The following is a 19,313-nucleotide window of genomic DNA, read 5'->3' on the forward strand; positions in this document are numbered from 1 at the left end:
ACCTTAATTGAAGGGTTGTCACATAGAAGCTATATGGCTCTAAGAGAAGCCCTAGGACCAAAGATGGATTTCCACTAATTAAAAGGAAGAACTTTGTAACAATTAGAACCATCCAAAAAAAAAAAAAGACTCATTTTGTGAGGTAATGAGTTTCCTGTCACTGGAAGTACTCAAACAGAGGCTAGGTGATAAATCTAGAAATGGATTCCTGCCCTGGGTAGGACATTAACTAGAGGAACCTCTAAGATTTCTTTATTCTTTCCAATCAATATTCTGTGTATAAATGATAGGTAAACTTCATGGTATATTAGTGAATCAACAGTTAAGGGGGTTTTCCTTGTGTTTTGTGGCTCTTTGATCCTACTGAAATCTCTCTTCTCCTCAGGATCCTACTGTTTGTTCCTGTGTTCCTTGCCCCAGAAAACCCCTACTTTGATATGAATCTCCTCAGAGCCCATACCTGACATTTTGTGTCCTTGTCTGTCTTTGCACCATCTCTGACTGTTTCTTTTTGTCATTGTCTCTTCTTGAGGTAATTATATGAGTGTGTTTTCCTCTCCTCTTCCCTCCTTCCTCTCTCTGCCTCTCTCTTTGTCTTCTCTGTATCTGTATCTCTGTCTCTCTCTGGGACTCTGAATCTATTTCATTGTTTCTATTTCTCACTGTACACCTCTTTGTCTCTGTTTCTCCTCTGCTTCTTTCTCATCTCTGTCTCTGTTTCCTCTTTGACTCTCTGTTTCCTTTGTCTCTTTCTTTCTATCTGTCTGCCTTTCTCTCCATTCTTTTCTGTGTCTATCTGTTTGGATGTATCTTTGCTTCTCTTTGTCTTTCTCCATCCATGCTCCTCTGTTTGTCTCTGTCTGTTTTTATATCTTTACAGGACCTCTCCAGTGGACATGGGTAGAGTGTTGGAACTGGCCTTGCTTCTGACCACCCTCCTAAGCACCTGGGCAGGAGTGGGACCTGGCCAGGAGAAACAGGTGGTGACAGTAGCAGTGGTGTTTGCCAGCTCTGCACCCCCGTTGCAGGCCCAGGCCCAGACCCTGGCCCGTGCCCGCCTCACCCCTCAGAACTTCCTGGACCTGCCCCTGGAGATCCAACCAATCACTGTGGTGGTCAATGACACCAACCCCAGCACCCTTCTCACCCAGATCTGTGGGCTCCTGGGCTCTGCCCGTGTCCATGGCATTGTCTTTGAGGACAACGTGGGCACTGAGGCTGTGGCACAGATTCTTGACTTCATCTCCTCCCAGACCCATGTACCCATCATCAGCATCAGTGGAGGCTCAGCTGTGGTCCTTACTCCAAAGGTGTCTTGGCATCCCCTCCTGCCCTTGACACCCTTGCTTGCTAATATCATAGACACTTGGGCAGGGAATAGGACCTCCAGGAATGGGAAGTTTGGAGGGGCAGCAGATTGGGAAATCCAGGGTACGGTGAGGCTGGGAAGGAGTCACAGACATGGAAGTTGGGAAGGTAAAGTTTTATTTGGGGGGGGAGGTAGGAATAAAAGGCTAGAGGAAGGGATTGGGGTTCTTTGGGCTGGTTAGAAGAGATCTGGAGGAAAGTGAAGGTTTTAGAGATCAACAGGAAGGCAGGATGGAGAAGATTAGAGTTCACATAGACAAGGATAGCAAAAGTCCAATGACTTCCCCATTCCATAAGGAGAAATAAGAATGGTTACCAGTCCAGGCTAGAGGCAAACTAAATTTATTTCACTACATTCTTATTTTTCAAAAAAAAAAGTTTTTATTGATGTCTTTTTTATATTCCTCCCATGAACATATAACATATCCCATATAACATATTTTTGAAGACAAAAAAAGAAAAAGAGGAAAAATATTAGTAAAACCAGTCAATATATCAAAAGCATCTGAAAACATGTGGAATGTACAAAACCTGTAGACCTACCACCTCTACAAAGGCAAGGTTTGGGAGCACCCCTTCATAGCCCTTCTTTTGAGCCATCTTTATCTGTTTTTCAATAATTTTACAACATTAATTTTTTTTGGGGGGGTGTGGTTGTTCTTTCCATTTATATTGTTATTGTGTATATGTTTTTTCTTGATTCTGCTTACTTCACTGCATCAGTTGCATTCATCACAGTCTTCATTTCTTCACTGTATTCGGATAAATCAGCATCTTTCCAACTACTGAGTTCTCATATTGCACAGAACTAGTCCAATGTTCTTTGCTGGGCCTTGGATACATTTTTTATTCTAAACCTTTCCATTCAATATGTTTCCCCAAGCCTCCCTTTAATACATAACCTAGGTCATGTGTTCAAATCTGATCTCATATACTTCTTAGTTGTGTGATCCCGGGCAAGTCACTTTATCCCCAATGCCAAATCCTTACCACAATTCTGCCTTGGAACCAATATATGGTATTGATTCTAAGGTGGAAGGTAAGGATTAAAAAAAACATATCCTAAATATTGTTCATTAGTCATGTCCATGGAGTTTTCTTGGCAAAGGTACTAAAGTGGTTTGCCATTTCCTTCTCCAGCTCATTATAGGTAAGGAAACTGAGGCAAACAGAATTAAGTGACTTGTCCAAGGTCACACAGCTACTAAGTGTCTAAAGCTGGAACATAGCCTAAATATCATTCTCCAATAAGAGACCTGTCCTTAATGACTATGTTGTCTGGAACCAAGCTGGGATAGTCTCATGTTCACTAACATTTACACTATAGAAGGTAATGAGAATTGGAGAGGAAGAGGCAAGGTGGTCAAGGGGCAAGGAAGGATAGAACCTCAGGCAGAGTGTAAATAGGGAAGAAGAGCTAGGTTTCCCCAGGCACTAATGTCCAGGGGGTACATTTCCTCCTATGGTATCCCCCATGCCTCATGCCTCACAGCCCTGTGCTGACTGCGTCTCTTCAGGGGAGACAGACTGGGATAGGATGATGAAGTCAGATTGTGGGGTCATAGATAAGTTGAATTTGGTTAATGTGTGGTGGGGAGACAGAAGAAGATAGGCTATCCCTTCTAATTCTCTGGACTCCTTTCTGGACAGTAGATCCCCCTTAACTCTTTTTGTTATACCTAATTACACCTCCAACCTCTGGGCTAGAAAAAGGGTGGCCCTGGGTTCTGGAAGCAGAGAGGGTCTCAGCTCCTTCCCAACTTTCTCTCCCTTCCTGGCAGGAACCAGGCTCATCCTTCTTGCAGCTAGGGGTGTCCATTGAACAGCAGATACAGGTGATCTTCAAGGTCTTAGAGGAGTATGACTGGAGCTCCTTTGCGGTCATTACCAGCTTCCATCCTGGCTATGCTGTCTTCCTGGAGGGCATCCGCTCATTCACTGAGGCCAGCTACCTGGGTTGGGAATTGCAGGACATCCTCACTCTGGAACTGAGCCCCGGCAGTCCCAGCTCACGAGTCCAGCGTCTTCTACGCCAACTGGATGCTCAAGTGCTGGTGGCATACTGCTCTCGGGAAGAGGCTGAATATTTGTTTGCTGTGGCTGAGGAGGAAGGGCTGGTGGGACCAGGCTATGTATGGGTGGTGCCTAGCTTGGCACTGGGCAGCACTGAGGCCCCACCCTCTGTCTTCCCTGTGGGCCTTATCAGTGTGGTGACTGAGAGTTGGCGCCTGAGCCTGCGCCAGAAAGTCCGAGATGGTGTGGCCATAGTGGCCCTGGGAGCCCATGGCTACTTACGGTACCATGGAGACCTGCCAGCCCCTGCTCGTGACTGCCATGCTCCCGCTGAACCTGTCAGCCCTGCTGGAGAAGCCTTCTACAGGTAAGCATCCTTTGTCATGTATGTACCAAAAAGAGAAAAAAATGGGGGTGGAGAAGGGATAATGAGATATATATCAGAATTAGGACTCATTTTCATTTTGGTTTGTATCTCATTAGCATCTGTTATTCCCTAAATACCCAGGAATCCTTCTATCCCACCTTTCTAAGCTCCATTCTTGAGCCCCCTAGTATCTTCTTGTGGGAAAGACCTGTCCTTAATTACTATCTTGTCTGAACCTGAGGCAGGCTGGGATAATCTTGTGTTCACCAATTCTTACACTACAGAAGACTCTGAGAATTGGAGAGAGAGGGGCAGGTGAGTTGGTCCAGCTTCAAAAAATGACTAATAGAGCCCTCATCTGAGTTGGAATCACAGGATGTAATGTTGGAAGGAACATTGCAGGTCATCTAGTGTACCCTCGAACATGTCCAGGGAGAGGCAGCCCACTCTCCTGAGGTAGCTTGTTCCGCTTTTGAATGGGTGTGATTCCTAAGATGTTTTTCTTTACATTAGGCCAAAATCTACTTCTGAAGTCTCTACTTACTTCTGCCCTCTGAGGCGAAGTAGAACAAGTCAATCAGTCTTATACATCAGCCTTTCAAATACTTGAAGACAGCTATCTTATCCTATTGGGCAATTGGGTGGCACAGTGGGTATAGATTGCCAGACCTGGAGTTAGGAAGACCTCAGTTCAAACGCGGCCTCAATCACTTACTAGCTGTATGACCCTGGACAAGTCACTGAATACTGTTTGCCTCAGTTTTCTCATCTGTAAAAATGAGCTGGAAAAGGAAATGGCAAATCACACAAAAAATATCTTTGCAGAGAAAATCTTGAATAGGGTCATGAAAAAACTGAAATGACTGAACAACAATCTTATCCTATTTGAGTCTTCTCTTCCCCATGCCATTCATCCCAATTAATTCAATTTCAGCATGACATGTTTCTAATTCTCTCACCATCCTTGGTCACCATTGAAAAGATGAAGTGTGGACAGAAGAGCCTGATGATGTCTCTTGGTTAATGTTCAGTCATTTTAGTCATGTCCAGCACTTCGTGACCCCATTTGGAATTTTTTGGCAGATACAGGCATGGTTTACAGTTTCCTTCTCCAGCTCATATTATAGATGGGGAAACTGAGCAAACAGTATTCAGTGACTTGCCCAGGGTCATAGAGCTAGTAAGTGTCTGAGGCCAGGTTTGAACTCAAGGCCTCTTGACACCAGGCCTGGGGTTCTATTCATTGTGACACCTACCTGCCTATGTCTCTTTGAGACCATGCCATATGAAGTTTAATGATCAGAGACTGGGGATGCTAAGCCTTAAAGAAAGAAGCAATAGAAGGGATTTTTCAATTTTTCAAAGGACTATTGTATGGAAGACTGACTAGATTTGCCTCTACTTGGCCCTAGAGGGAAGAAGTAGGTAGGAGAAATGAATAAAAACTGCTGAAAGACAGATTTAAGGCTCTGTGTAACAGAAAATTCCTATTTAGAGCTGTCCAAAATTGGAATGTATAGTATATTAGACTTCCATGGACGTCTTCAAGGAGGCACTGCATGATCATTTATTGATAATATAGTAGAGGGGATTCTTAGTCAAATATGATTTAGGCTAGCTTGCTTCTGAAGTACTTTCAAGAGATTCTCTGACTTCTCTCTAACCATTCTTCCAACCTCTATCCTTCTGCAATTGATTTTTTGAACCCAAAGGTAGGGCTTTACATTTAAGCAAGAGATTGGCTTCGTTTAGCAAAATACAAAGGACTACGTAATGTTTTTCCTTTGAATCTCTGGTGCCTTGCACAGAGTACCTATAATTAATGAATACTTCTTGAATTGAATATGGTTCCTAATAGAATTTCTTTTATTAGATTTCACTCACTATTCTAGTCTCTGGTTTTTAGATACTGAATTAGGGACTCAAGCTCACTATAAGTGCTGGGTGATGAAGAGATGGAGCTCCCAAGCTAGGGCTTCTATCATTTTAAGGGGATGAGAATTCTGCCTATGAAAAAGGACCCACCACAGACAGATCTGTAGGTAGAATGTATAGATGGTCTTTTGTAAATACCAGGGTGATCCTAGATTCAAATCTACCCTGAGACTTCCTAGCTGGATGTCCTTTGGCAAGTTATTTAACCCCAGTTGCCTAGCCCTTGCCATTCTCCTACTTTGGAACTGCTACTTAGTATTGATTCTTTTTAAAAAAAAATTAAATTAAAACCCTTACCTTCCATCTAGTCAATACTGTGTATTGGCTCAAAGGCAGAAGAGTAGTAAGGGTAGGTAATGGGGGTCAAGTGACTTGCCCAGGGTCACACAGCTGGGAAGTGTCTGAAGCCTGATTTGAAGCCAGGACCTCCCATCTCTAGGCCTGGCTCTCAATCCACTGAGCTACCCAGCTGCCCCCCTTAGTATTGATTCTAAAAAAGAAGATGAGAGTTAAAAAATATAAAGAAGAAGCAAAAGACCACCTTTTCCACTGATCCTTCCCTCCTTTGTCAGGCACCTGCTGAATGTGACCTGGGAGCAACGGGATTTCTCTTTCAGTGCTGGCGGGTACTTGGTGAGGCCCACCATGGTGGTGATCTCGCTCAACCGACATCGGCTCTGGGAGATGGTGAGAAAGGGAAGGGGAGAGGCTGGGACCTCAAGTTATTCTTTTGCCCACCCCTACTCCTCAACCTCTGGTTTCTTCAGCCTAGGATATCAGTCTAGTTCTAATTCATCGAGTCTTAGCTATAAAGTCTCTCATCATTTTCTCTACTCTACCACCCCCTAATTTAAGTTTTATATATCCCATAATTCTTTCTAAAGTCCTATTAGTGTAGAATTTCTGCATCTTACCATCACTAAGCCATAGGTCAGGCCTTCCTTCAAATCCTCTCCCACAAGGCTAATTTTTCTTCTTCTGCCTGACCTCATCTAAAGGGATACCATCTTTTTCTCAGCTTCCCCAGTCTATGGATCTCACTGTTTTCATTTTCTCTGGGATAGATGTAAAGGCAGGGTCAGATTTCTACTAGGAGCCAATGACGGTTGTTCCTTGGGCCCAAAGAGAGCCTATCCTGTCTGTGCTTTTCTGGAAGGGGATGATCCAGGTATGCTCCATCTCCGGGACAGCTAGCCCAATGGCCTGCTCTCCTGGGGAAATGCCTTTCCCCTTCTTTTGGGAGAAAGTTGTACTCTGCTGGCATGAGTACCTTCCAGAGACTGGAGTGTTAGTGTAGGAAAGAGAAGAAGAGGACCTGTATTAACTCTTACCCCGTTACAGGTGGGGCGCTGGGAGCAGGGCATCATTCACATGAAGTACCCTGTGTGGCCCAGATATGGTGCCTACCTGCAACCAGTAGTTGACAATCGGCACCTGACAGTGGCCACCCTAGAGGAACGACCCTTTGTCATTGTGGAAAGTCCTGACTCCAATACAGGCGGCTGCATCCCCAACACTGTGCCCTGCCGGAAACAAAGCAACCGCACCGACAGGTTTGGCAGGTGTGTGTGTGTGTGTGTGTGTGTGTGTGTGTGTGTGTGTGTGTGTATTTGTGTGCAATAAGGAATTCTTCCTCTCTTCCAGAGGGCCATGAAACACATGCCAAGGTCCTTTGGGGATTTTTCAAAAGCCCAAGTTAGGGTGAATCTAGATGCTTGAACTCGATCCCTCTTGAGGGATGCAGGTTACTCTTGGTCTTCTTCTAATTAGATCATAAGACCACTAAAACAGCAAGAAGGAGGCTAGGTTCTAGTTATGGCTCTGCTATACTAATTACTTTGGACAAATCACTTCTCTGGGTCTCAGTTTTCCCATCTATAAAATGAAGTTTTGGGTGAGGGAGAGAGGAATGATGGGAACTAGATGACCTCCAAGGTCTTTTCAATTTTAGCATTCTAAATCATAAGAATCATAAGGCTTATGATTTTGAGTTGAAGACATTTCTTGTGATGTCACTAAAAGGTAAAAATTAGGGATGGAGGCAAATTTTTTCCTCCCTTGTCCTTTCCTTTTCCCTACTGGTCCCCCAGTAAGGTTTACCCTCACACTGGCAGGACTGTTTATATTTGAGCCTGTGGGAAGGTCTCATTTCCTCCTGGCTCCACCAGCCCTTAGGCTCCCTTCTCCCAACCCCTGCCTTCATCCCTGTGGCCTAGCAGCATCTTAAACAATGGAAAAGGAGGAGGTTAGTTCAGAAGACAGCCTTGGACCCCTGAGATAATGTCAAAGGCCAGACCTTTCCTTAACCTCCAGACTTAAGAGTTTAGCAGTGACCACGCTGGCTACACCAGCATAGGCTCTGTGGGTATGGAGGAGTGACTCACCCAACCCTCTGCACACCATGCTCCTTTCCCAGGGGTAAGAGAGAGAGAGAGACAGAGAGAGAGAGAGAGAGAGAGAGAGAGAGAGAGAGAGAGAGAGAGAGAGAGAGAGAGAGAGAGAGAGAGAGAGAGAGAGAGAGAAAGGGAGAGAGAGAGAGAGAAAGGGAGAGAGAAAGGGAGAGAGAGAGAGAGAGAGTAGTTAAAGAATCTGAAATGGAAAGGTGTGTTAGAGCTCATGCAGTTTAATACCTTCATTTTATTTTTTCCAAACTTAAAAAAAATTCTGTTATATAGAAACAAATTTTGACAGTTGTTTTTTGAATTTTTTAGATTGCTTTTTTGAACTTTTTGTAGAATTTAGGTTTTTTCCTTCCCCTTTCCTGAGGAAGTGAATAGTCTGATATAGATGGTATCTGTACGTTCATTTCCATATTGTTCATGTCACAGTAGAAGACACATGTCACACATCCAATAGAAATCTCATGAAGGAAATGTGGAAGATGGTGTGCTTTGATCTGCACTCCAACTCCAACAGATCCTTCTTTGGCTGTGGATAGCATGTTCATCTTGAGTCTCTTGTGTTATACTTATATTTTAAAATTATTTTATTGGGGAAGCTAGGTGGCACAGTAGATAGAGAGCCAGGCCTGGAGAGGGGAGATCCTGGGTTCAAATCTGGCCTCAGACACTTTCTAGCTGTGTGACCCAGGCAAATCACTTAACCCTGATGGCCTAGTCCTTGCCACTCTTCTGTCTAAGAACTGATACTAAGACAGAAGGAAAAGGTTTTTAAAAAATGTTTTATTGCTGCCTCTTTTTAACATTTCTGTCATTTTCAAATAATTGCAGATCTCCTTTCATGCTGACCATGTTTGACAGTATATGTCTCATTCTGTACCAGTAGTTCACCACCTTTCTGCCTCATGAGAGGCATCCTTGATCTCTGAAGTCATAATTGGTCACTTTATTGATCAGGGAGCTGATGTTTTCCGATGCTGTTTTTCTTACACTGTTCGGGTCCTTGTCTAGAATCTTCTCCTGGATCAGTTTATTTTCAGCATTGATTATTTTAACTCTTCCAAGTTTTTCTAAATTCTTCATATTCTTCATTTCTTATGAATCAATAATCTTCCATTCAATTCATATACAATTCACAGTTTAATCACCATTCCCCCAAATGATGGCCACTCATTGTTTTCCAGTTTCTGGTACTACCAAAAATACTGGTATGATCATCTTGACCCTTTTCTTGGAATTTATGCCTAGTAGCAGGTCAAAGGGGTTGTACATTTTCATAACTTTTCTGGTATAATTCAATTCACAACTCCACCAAGAATATTAGAAGATCTATTCTCCCACAGCCCCTTTAGCATTTATTGGGAGTTTTTTTTTTATCATCTTTGCCAACAATATTCTCATTTTATAACAAAGGAAATGGAGTTTTTGAATGGAAAAAAGTGGAGTGTGTGTGTGCACATGGATGCATTTTGTGTGCTCACGAGCATGCCTGAGCTAAATCAGGATGGACAAGAGGCGGGTGGTAAGACTGACTCAGGGAATGGCCTGAGTCAGAAAATGGGGCTGACCTGGGGTTCTTCTGGCTGGGTCTATGCTGGGGGGTGGCAGCAGTGATGGCCCCGGGGACTCCTACACCAAACTGTGCTGCAAGGGCTTTTGCATCGACATCCTGAAGAAGCTGGCCAAGGGGGTCAAGTTCTCCTACGACCTGTACCTAGTGACCAATGGCAAGCACGGCAAGAAGGTGCGGGGCATCTGGAACGGCATGATTGGTGAGGTAGGTAAGGCCCTGACTACAGCCCCGTTAGTAAGGTCCCTGGCACTTCCCTGGCACAGTCAACTCACTTCAACTTAATGTTTCTCTATTAAATACCTACTATGTGTGTGTGTGTGTGGGGGGGGCAGCTGGGTAGCTCAGTGGAGTGAGAGTCAGGCCAAGAGACAGGAGGTCCTAGGTTCAAACCCGGCCTCAGCCACTTCCCAGCTGTGTGACCCTGGGCAAGTCACTTGACCCCCATTGCCCACCCTTACCAATCTTCCACCTATGAGACAATACACCGAAGTACAAGGGTTTAAAAAAAAACCTACTATGTGTAAAAGAGATTTGTGGATGCTTTTCCTCCCTTCAATCTGGCATAGATCTGGCCATGTCTCTTCTTAAACTCAAAAGCCATCATTGGCTCCCTATAATGCAGACTCAGATGGTTACCAGCTCTGTAATCCTGGGAAAATACATAACTTCTTTTTATTTCAGTTTCCCCAACTATAAAATGGGGGAAATAATAGTATCTACCTCCCAGAGTTGTTGTGAAGATCTAGAAATAATTGTAAAACATTTAGTACTCTGCCTGATCCATAGTAGGTGTTGTGTGTGTACATATATGCCATTTATTATGATTATTGTTACCTATTGAGTAATTCCAAGGCCCTTGAGGCCTCTTCTCCCCACGACTTTTGTAGACCTCTTGAATCCTATCTCCTGGGGGGTCAGGAAGACCAGAGGGCTACCTGCCCCACACAGTATGAAACAACTGAGGCTGGGTTGGGTGACAGGTTTCCTGTGTGTTGTGATTTCTGCTAGAATAGAATTCCTTCCTCACCTTATTGAGGGTTTTTGAGAATGGGCCCAAGGCTTAAGTGACTGGGATGGGGATGAGGATATGGCTGAGGGCAAGCGTTGGGTACCTGGATCCTTCCCTTCACCACTCCCTTCTCCCAGGTGTACTACAAGCGGGCAGACATGGCCATCGGCTCCCTGACCATCAACGAGGAGCGCTCGGAGATTGTTGACTTCTCCGTGCCCTTCGTGGAGACGGGCATCAGCGTCATGGTGGCCCGGAGCAATGGCACCGTCTCGCCCTCTGCCTTCCTGGGTGAGCTAGGAGTGGGGAAGGAGGGAATCAGGGCCGCCATTTGGGTGCCTGGGAAGGGGTTAGTGTTGGGGGAGGGAGATGGTCTCCAAGAAATCTTTGGCAGCTGATATCGCTCATCCTGGTGTGGTATGAAGAACACTAGACTTGGAATCTGAGCTTGAAGCCTGACTTTGATATTTCTACTTGTCTAAAGTCACCTTAACTCTATGGGCCTCCATTTTCTCATCTGTAAAATTAGGGAGTTAGACAAGATCTTAGCCCAGGAGTCCATGAATACATTTTAGGAAGTCTGTGAAGTTAGATAAGAAAAACTTTATTTTTTTTCTGTATTTTCTCTAACCTCTAGCTGAAATTTAGTGTTTCTCTTAATTATTTAAAGATATTTTTTTCTGAGAATGGGTCTAGAGGCTTTCACAGACAGCCCAAGAGAGTCCATGACACAAAAAAGACAATAATCCTTGGAATAGACTATGGAATGGTGGTAAAACTTTTTGAGACTGAGTGCTCAAACTGCATCCTCATGCTGCATGTGAGCCCCCACACCCCTTACTCCAGAGAGGTGAGGGAGGAAGTGCTCCCATTGCGCGGCTGGGCAGAGGATGGGGGATGAGAGAAATGTCCTCAGGTGTGGTGGAGAAGGGGAGGGAGTAGCCCCTTCCAGCATGTGTGCCATAGGTTCGCCAACATGGGTATAGAGGATCTCTTAGGTCCCTTCTAGTTCTGATATTCTGTGACCTTATCATTCCTCAGGGTTGAGAGGAGAATTGGGTCTTTTTCTCAACTTTCAGACTTATTTCTTTATTCTCTACTATCAGGGCTAGACACCCTCCTCAGAATAGGCCAGGGCTCTTCTGGGTCCTTGAAGCCTTTTCTTCCCTTGGCTCTGCCTGATCCCTTGAATCTTGTCTACTGGGGTCAGAGAGAGCAGAGTGGGCAGTAGAGTGTCTAGGGGTCAGGAGGTAGATACTACTCTCTATCCTCCCAGGCTCCCCAAGAGAAACTGGAATGAGGGCAAGTTCTCTTTCAGGCATCTGGCACACTCAAGTTGGCAAACCTTTTGGGAACAGCTTCTCTGCACAAGAGACTGAGAAGGAGCCTCTTTCCCCCATCTAATCCATCCTTCATGTCACTGCCAGGCCAACAATACTTATGCAAATGTAACAGGAGACAGACCAGCTCTGAAAGCAATAAGGACACCTGTACATGCTCTGAGCCAGAGGAAAGGCCCCTTCAACACACATTCCCCTCTTGGGGGGAATACGGCTTCATGAATCCTTTAAAAAACTCCCTTTAAGCTCCCTTTTTAATCTCCCTTTAGATTTAGAGCATGCTCTGCCTAGAACCAGCCCATGTGGATGTTTGGGGGGCAAATTTCCTGGAATATATATTGGAGGGGCCCTTCCTCTGACCTCCTCGGACAACCAGTCAACCAGTTGCCACTGAAACCAAGCCATGAGGGGCTTGGCTTTAGTGGCAACTGGTTGACTGGTTGACTATAAACTGGCAACTGGTTGACTGGTCCAGACTAGTGCTCTGGTAGCTCTTCCAACTTTCCAAAGTTCACAGCATAGTAATCTGGTCCATTTTGTCTCTAATTCTCACCTAAGAGGCAACGCCACCGAGTCATAAGAAATGTGGGTGGATGAGCTCCTAACAAAATGGCAGCCTAGATGGGGAGGTTAGGCCATTTGGGCTTTGCCTATCACTGCTGTCACCTCTCTCCCCACCTGGAGGATCTACAGAAGTTCTTGCATTGCTGGCTACCAGGGAAGAGAGGTCAATCTCAACCAGGCGTTCCTGTCCCTTTTGTAGGCACATTCAGTTCTGGTTGGCAGCCAATTAAAAGGCCTTTTGTCTGGGACTGGAAACAGGGTATCTTTGAATACTCTGAATTGAAGGAATTCAGGAACTCTAATGCCAGTCCTAGAAGCAAGGTCACCAACCTTCTCTGTGGATTATTACCAGGCAGAGCCATGCTATGGATGCTCTAAGGGCCGTACCCTTTTTGATCAGTCCCCCATGATCCATCAGTCTATCATTCCTCTATACAAAACCTTTCAATGGCTTCCTACTGCCTACAGAATCACATTCAGACTGCTCAGGCCAGTGTATTTAGCCTCAGCCCTTCACAATCTGGCATTACCCCAGCTTTCCTGCTTTTCCTCCCCTCCCAGGGCTACACTCCAACCAAATGGAATTGATATCTGTTCCCAGATCACCTTGTACTTGCCTGTCTCCCCGCTTTTGCTCATGCTCTGTTCCCTATGCCTTGAATATCCTCCCTCCCTCTCTTTGCCTGATGAACCCTATCCATCTTTTAAAGTCCAATTCCAAACCCACTTCCTCATAAAGCCTTTCTTGTTTGTCTAAGTCAGAAATGTCCTTTTCCCACTCAGATACTATAAAATACTTTTGAAAAATACCCCTCTTGGGGCAGCTAGGTGACTCAGAGGACTGAGAACCAGAAATAGAGATGGGAGGTCCTGGGTTCAAAATTGACCTCAGATACTTCCTAGCTGTGTCACCCTGGGCAAGTCATTTAGCCTTACTGCTCTTCTGCCATGGAACCAATATATATTAATTCTAAGAAGGTAAAGGCTTAAAAAATACATCTGATGTATTTATTATGTATTTTAGCTAGCTAGAAGGTATTCATGTGATATCCCACTATTGAACTAAGCTCTTTGAGGGCAACATATATTGGGGAAACTATCTGATGTCAAGTCAAAAAACCTGCTGAATTCAAACCTTAGTCCTTACATTCACAATCTGTTTGATTGTGAACATGTCATTTAAATCCCATGCCTCAGTTTCCTTATCTACCAAATGGGACCAGTAATGCTTGTCTATTTCATAGGATTGTTGTGAGAAAAGTATCTTCTAAGCTTTAAAGTTCTAAAAAAAATGTATTATTACTATATTGACTTTTTCAGTGTCCACAGGACCCAGTTAATAAATGCTTGTTAGATTGATTGAATGGAGCAACAGTTAGTCAGTCGGCACTCATTCCTTCATTACTGTTTTATTTAGTCATTTTTGAATTGTGCCTATCTTTGTGACCTCTTTTGGGGTTTTCTTGGCAAAGATATTAGAGTGGAATGTATTTTCCTTCTCCGGCTCATTTTTTAAAATGAAGAAACTGAGGCAAACAGGGTTAAGTGACTTGCCCAGGGTCACATAGCTAGTAAGTATCTGCGATGGGATTTGAACTCAGAAAGACTCATCTTCCTGAATTTAAGCCTTGTCACCTAGCCGACCTAATCATTCCTTCAACTATTCATTAAGCCTTAATTGAACGGACCCCAAAATGAAAGAAGACCCAGAAACCCAAGTGACCATCTAGTGCCTCTAAAACATAAAATAAATGGACAACTGACCTCAGCTTAAGCTCTCATGTTTGAATGGCTCTAATGGTTAGTGAGTTTCTCTCAAATAGGCTCATCAGGCTTCTGGGTTTAATTTGTCTTTTTCCAGCTTCCGTTCACTGCCACTTGTTCTGGCTATGGTGTCAGACAGAACAAATCTTCCTGTTTCCTTTGCCAGATTGTTATTCATATACCATGACCCTTGGCTGTGAGCGTACCCCATGCCTCTGTGTCTACATCTTCTCTCTTGGTGCTGTCATTAGCTCACATTGGTTTATTTATCATCTCTATGCCGAGGGAAGCTCAGACCTCCAAAGGAAGCCCCAGTTTCTCTCCTGGGCTGTGGTCCCTTATCAATGGCTACCTACTGGACATGTCAAGTTTGTTGCCCAATAGACATCTCAAACTCAACATGTCAAGAGTAGAACTTGTTCTTTCCTCCCCGAACCATCCCTCTTCCAAACTCCCTCCCAGTCTCTTACAACCTTAATGTCATTTTGAACTCGTTTTCGTTCATTCCACACAATTAACATTAACATCACCCTTTAAGGTTGTATCTCATTTTAGAATCCTTGAAGGCTGTGACTATTACAGATAAAAAAAACTGAAGCAGGCTGAGGTGTTGTGACTTGTCCAGGTTCATACAGCTAGCAGGTGTCTGAGATAAGATTTGAACTCAGGTCTTCCTAACTCCAGTTTCAGCACTTTTCTACCAAGCTAACTTGGATATATCTGATTGATCACTAGATTTTGACTGTTCTTTCTCCTATAACATCTCTTGCACCTGTCTCTTTCTTCCTACTCATACGGCCGCTACCCAAGTTTGGACCTTCATCATGTTTCATATAGACATTTCAGTAGGCTTCCAATTGGTTTCCCAGCCTCAGGGTCTCTCTACTCCAATCCAAAGTTGCAATTCTGCCTCCTTAAATCTAATTTATGCATGAGTCAAAAGACATCAATAGTGATGTCATTTTGGTCCTCTGAGTATGAAGGACAACAATGAACCAACTAACTCTAATCCATCTTCCACAAAGCTACCAAAGAGACTTTACTAATGCACGGGTCAGACCACATCACTACTCAATTCAGTAAATTCCAATGGCTCCCTATTATTTCTGTGATCAAATAGAGATACCTCAAATAGAGATATTTAAAAGTCCTTCACTCAAATCTGGGCTCAGATAATTCCCGGCTGGGTGACCCTGGGCAAGTCATTTAACCCCAATTGCCTATCCCTTACTGCTCTTCTGCCTTGGAATCCATACTTAGAATCGATTCCAAGCCAGAAGGTAAGTTTAAAAAAAATAAATAAAGTTCTTCATATCCTGGCCCTATCCTATCTTTTTCAACCTTATTAAATAAACATTGTCCCTTTTACGCATGCTACAGTCTAGCAAAACTAGCTTTCTTACTGTCCCTCATCCATGGCTCTCCATCTCCCATTACCAGACCTTTGCATTAGTTATCTCCCACACTGAGAATAGACTCCCTCCCATCTCAGCCTCTTAGAATCCCTACTTTCCTTTGAGGTTTGGCTCAAATACCTTTCCTAAGCCCCTTCCCCACCCCAGCTCCTAGTGCTTTCTTCCTACACCCCGAATACTTTACATTCATTTTATCATCTCTTCTGGCTAGACCCTAAGGTCTTCAAAGTCAGAGGATATTTCTCTCCTGCCTAAAGACATGCCTGGATCACCCCATCCTTAAAGAAAACCTTTTGCTTGATCAGACTTCTCCCTGATCCTATTATCTTAGTTTTTTTTCTCCATCAAACTTCTAGAAAAAGCCCCTCGAAGTCTGACCCCAGACCTCACCACTAATCTGAAATCTCCCTCTCCCAGTGGTTTCTTAATTGCACATAGCAGACACTTAATGCTTGTTGGGTTGGATTGGATTGGCATGGTGACTCTATGAAGAATATGCCAGAAGAAGACCAGCTCTGGTAGGTACAAACTACCAAGGTGGAAAGGCTTCCAGTTCCAGAACTGTGTGTATCTGTTGTTATTCAAGGACCAGCCTAAGTTTACAGAGGCTGGTCAACAAGAGTTTGGTCGGGGACAGCTAGGTGGCTCAGTAGACTGAGAGCCAGGCCTGGAGATGTTAGGGGGGCGGTCCTAGATTCAAACCTAGCATCAGACACTTCTTAGCTGTGTGCCCCTGGACAAGTCACTTAACCCCATTTGCCCCAGTTTCCTCATTCTAAAAAATGAGCTAGAGAAAGAAAATACATTGTTTTGTATTGGATCCAAGGCAGAAGAGCAGGGAGGGCTAGCCAGTTGGGGTTAAGTGATTTGCCCAGGGTCACACAGTTGGAAATGTCTGAGAAGAGATTTGAACTCAAGAAGACTCATCCTCCTGACTCTAAATCTGGTACTCTGTTTACCTTGCCACCCACCTGTCCTAAAACACAGGGTAAAGTTTTTTTTTTTTTAATAATTAAAAAAAACAACAAAACAAGAGTTTGGTCATTGGCTTTTCCCCATGTGTAGATAGAATTCACTCCCCAAGGCTCACTCGACCCAACTCATCTTACCCAGCTTCCCATTTGTGTGCTTATGCTTTGTAGCTGGATGTGAATGCACATTCGTGGGGGAGACAGAGGATAAAAGTTTTGGTGTGGCACTGCCCCCTCTCTCTGTTTCCTAGAATGCAGTTGGGGAGCCTGGCTCAGAGTCAGGTGGTGGTCAGTTAGTTTAGATTAGATTTTAATCTGCTTTCTCTATCTTTGGGGATTATTAATAAACTCTATGGAAAATAAGAACCTGGAGTTATTGTTATTAATTTAAATTTAAATTTTACACCCATAATAATGAAAGAGCCAGGACTATACTTTCGGGACAGATCCAAGTAAAGTCCAGAAGAGTGAGAGAGAGTTTGAGGTAATAGTTGGATCTGGATCTGGAGTCAGAGGGCCTTAGTTCAAATCTCAGCTTGGCCACTCTTACTTACCTGAGTGAACTTTGTTACCCAGGCCTCATTTTTTCTCGTCTGTTAAATGAAGGGATTGGACTCGATGGCCTTTAAGATCTCTCCAGTTCTAAATCTTTGATCCTCTGATAAATGGAAATATCTAGAAGATATTTAAAATTTTAGAGATATCCAAATGTTTTTAAAAGAGGTCAGGGCTTAAAGTACATATCTATGAGTCATGGGATCAAAAAGGCCATTGAATCCCAACCTCTTCATTTTACAAATTAGGAAACTGAGGCAAAGAAAGGCAAAAAGGCTCAGGATCACTCAGTTAACAAATGTCTGAATTGGGATTTAAATCCGTATTTTTCTGCCTCCAAGTCCAGTGTTCTAACCACTCTGTCCTGTATCTACCTGGTGGTGGCCTTTGATTCTTTGAGAATGGAAAAGTCTTCATTCCTTATGGAAGGGGGGGAAAGATGATTGGAGGGTTGAAAATTGTGCCTTGCAGATTGACTAAATCAGATGGCAGAAGCCGTAGGAAAGACCTGAGAAGGTTTTTTCTCCTCTGAGAAGAGAAGGAAGGAGCAGTCAAAGCAGTAGAAGGAGGGTAAAGATAGATAGATATATATATAGCAAAGGAGGAAGTCAAGAGTGAGAAGATTAGGGGCAGCTAGGTAGCACAATCGATAGAGCCCCAGACCTGGAGATGGCAGGACTTGGGTTCAGATCTGGTCTCAGATTTGTGTGACCCTGGGAAAGTCACTTAACTCCAATTGCCCAGCCCTCATCACTCCTGCCTTGGAACTGATACTTAGTATTGATTCTAAGACCAAAGGTGAGGGTTTTTTTTTTTAAAGAAAAAAAAAAAAAGAAGAAAAGAAGAATTGGTACAGTGCCTCTGGGATACATGTCATGAAATGGCATAAGAGGATGAGGAAAACATTTATTTCCTTGGTGATTAGGAGGTCCCTGGTGTCCTTGGGGAGAACAGATTTAGTTGGGTAGGAGTAAGGGATGGTGTTCTGAGGAGGCAGGCCAGACTGCAAGGGGTTAAAGAGAGATCAACTAGGGATAGATGACTCTTTCAGTAACTTGCCACAAAAAGATACTGGAAGAAGATGTAAGGGGGCTGTGAAGTCAAATACAAGTTTGGGGACATGTGTGTGCACACTCATACATGTTTAAATTGGACAATCTGTACATTTAGGGGCAAAGAGGAGAGATTGAAAGTTCGTGGAAGCCCAGAGGTGCATTGTCCTTGATCTGCAGAGGGAAGAAATCCCCCCAGAAACTTCCAAATTCTGGGCGTTTTCTATAGTCCTGCCTCTGATATCAGGCTGCCTCAGAGCCAGGAAGAGTTTCTGCACTTGGACATCTTCTCCCTGATTGGGGGATGGTGAGAGTCAAGCCTGACTGGGCTTCCACTTGGAGCAGTCTCCCTGCCTGCTGCCACTGAGGAGGGCCCAATTCCCTTCATTGGGTGTAGGGTGAGAGTGTGTGTGGTGGTTGTTGGGAGAACAGAGCCGAAGATGCTCTGATGATCTCTGAGCTTTGCCCTTCTCCCTTTCAGAGCCCTACAGCCCAGCCGTGTGGGTCATGATGTTTGTCATGTGTCTCACTGTGGTGGCTATCACTGTCTTCATGTTTGAGTACTTCAGCCCAGTCAGTTACAACCAGAACCTCACCAGCGGCAAAAGTGAGTGACCTCTAGCAAGGGGGAGGGAGGGAGGGAGGGAGGGAGGGAGAGAGAGAGAGAGAGAGAGAGAGAGAGAGAGAGAGAGAGAGAGAACGAGAACGAACGCACCTTAATGAAAGCATTTTCCCATAACAACCCTTCTGAAATAGGAAGAGGTATAAGCAATACTATTCCTATTTTAAAGATAAAGAAACTAAAATTCACAAGACAGTACTGGGGTATAGGGTTAGGTTTGGGGCTTGGAAAGACCTGAGTTTAAATCCCACCTGTGACACTAGCCATGTAACCATGGATAAGACATTAGCCTTTCTGAGCCTCAGTTTACTCATCTATAAAACTGAATTAATAATGCCCCTAGTACTTGTCAAACAGGACCTGTTG

General features: G+C 44.1%; 1 protein-coding gene across 1 annotated transcript in view; it reads left to right on the forward strand.

Moving 5' to 3' along the window:
* The first annotated feature begins 896 nt into the window (after nt 1-896).
* The window catches only part of GRIN2C (glutamate ionotropic receptor NMDA type subunit 2C), a 26,659-nt gene continuing 8,242 nt past the window's right edge, over nt 897-19,313 (forward strand). The window contains exons 1-7 of the mRNA XM_044677010.1: nt 897-1,310; nt 3,150-3,748; nt 6,256-6,370; nt 7,025-7,236; nt 9,694-9,859; nt 10,802-10,955; nt 18,807-18,932. Of these exons, the coding sequence (XP_044532945.1) occupies nt 897-1,310; nt 3,150-3,748; nt 6,256-6,370; nt 7,025-7,236; nt 9,694-9,859; nt 10,802-10,955; nt 18,807-18,932 (1,786 nt within the window). The remainder of the gene's footprint in view (nt 1,311-3,149; nt 3,749-6,255; nt 6,371-7,024; nt 7,237-9,693; nt 9,860-10,801; nt 10,956-18,806; nt 18,933-19,313) is intronic.

This window comes from Gracilinanus agilis, chromosome 4 (assembly GCF_016433145.1).
Source record: "Gracilinanus agilis isolate LMUSP501 chromosome 4, AgileGrace, whole genome shotgun sequence".
Classification (NCBI taxonomy): domain Eukaryota; kingdom Metazoa; phylum Chordata; class Mammalia; order Didelphimorphia; family Didelphidae; genus Gracilinanus; species Gracilinanus agilis.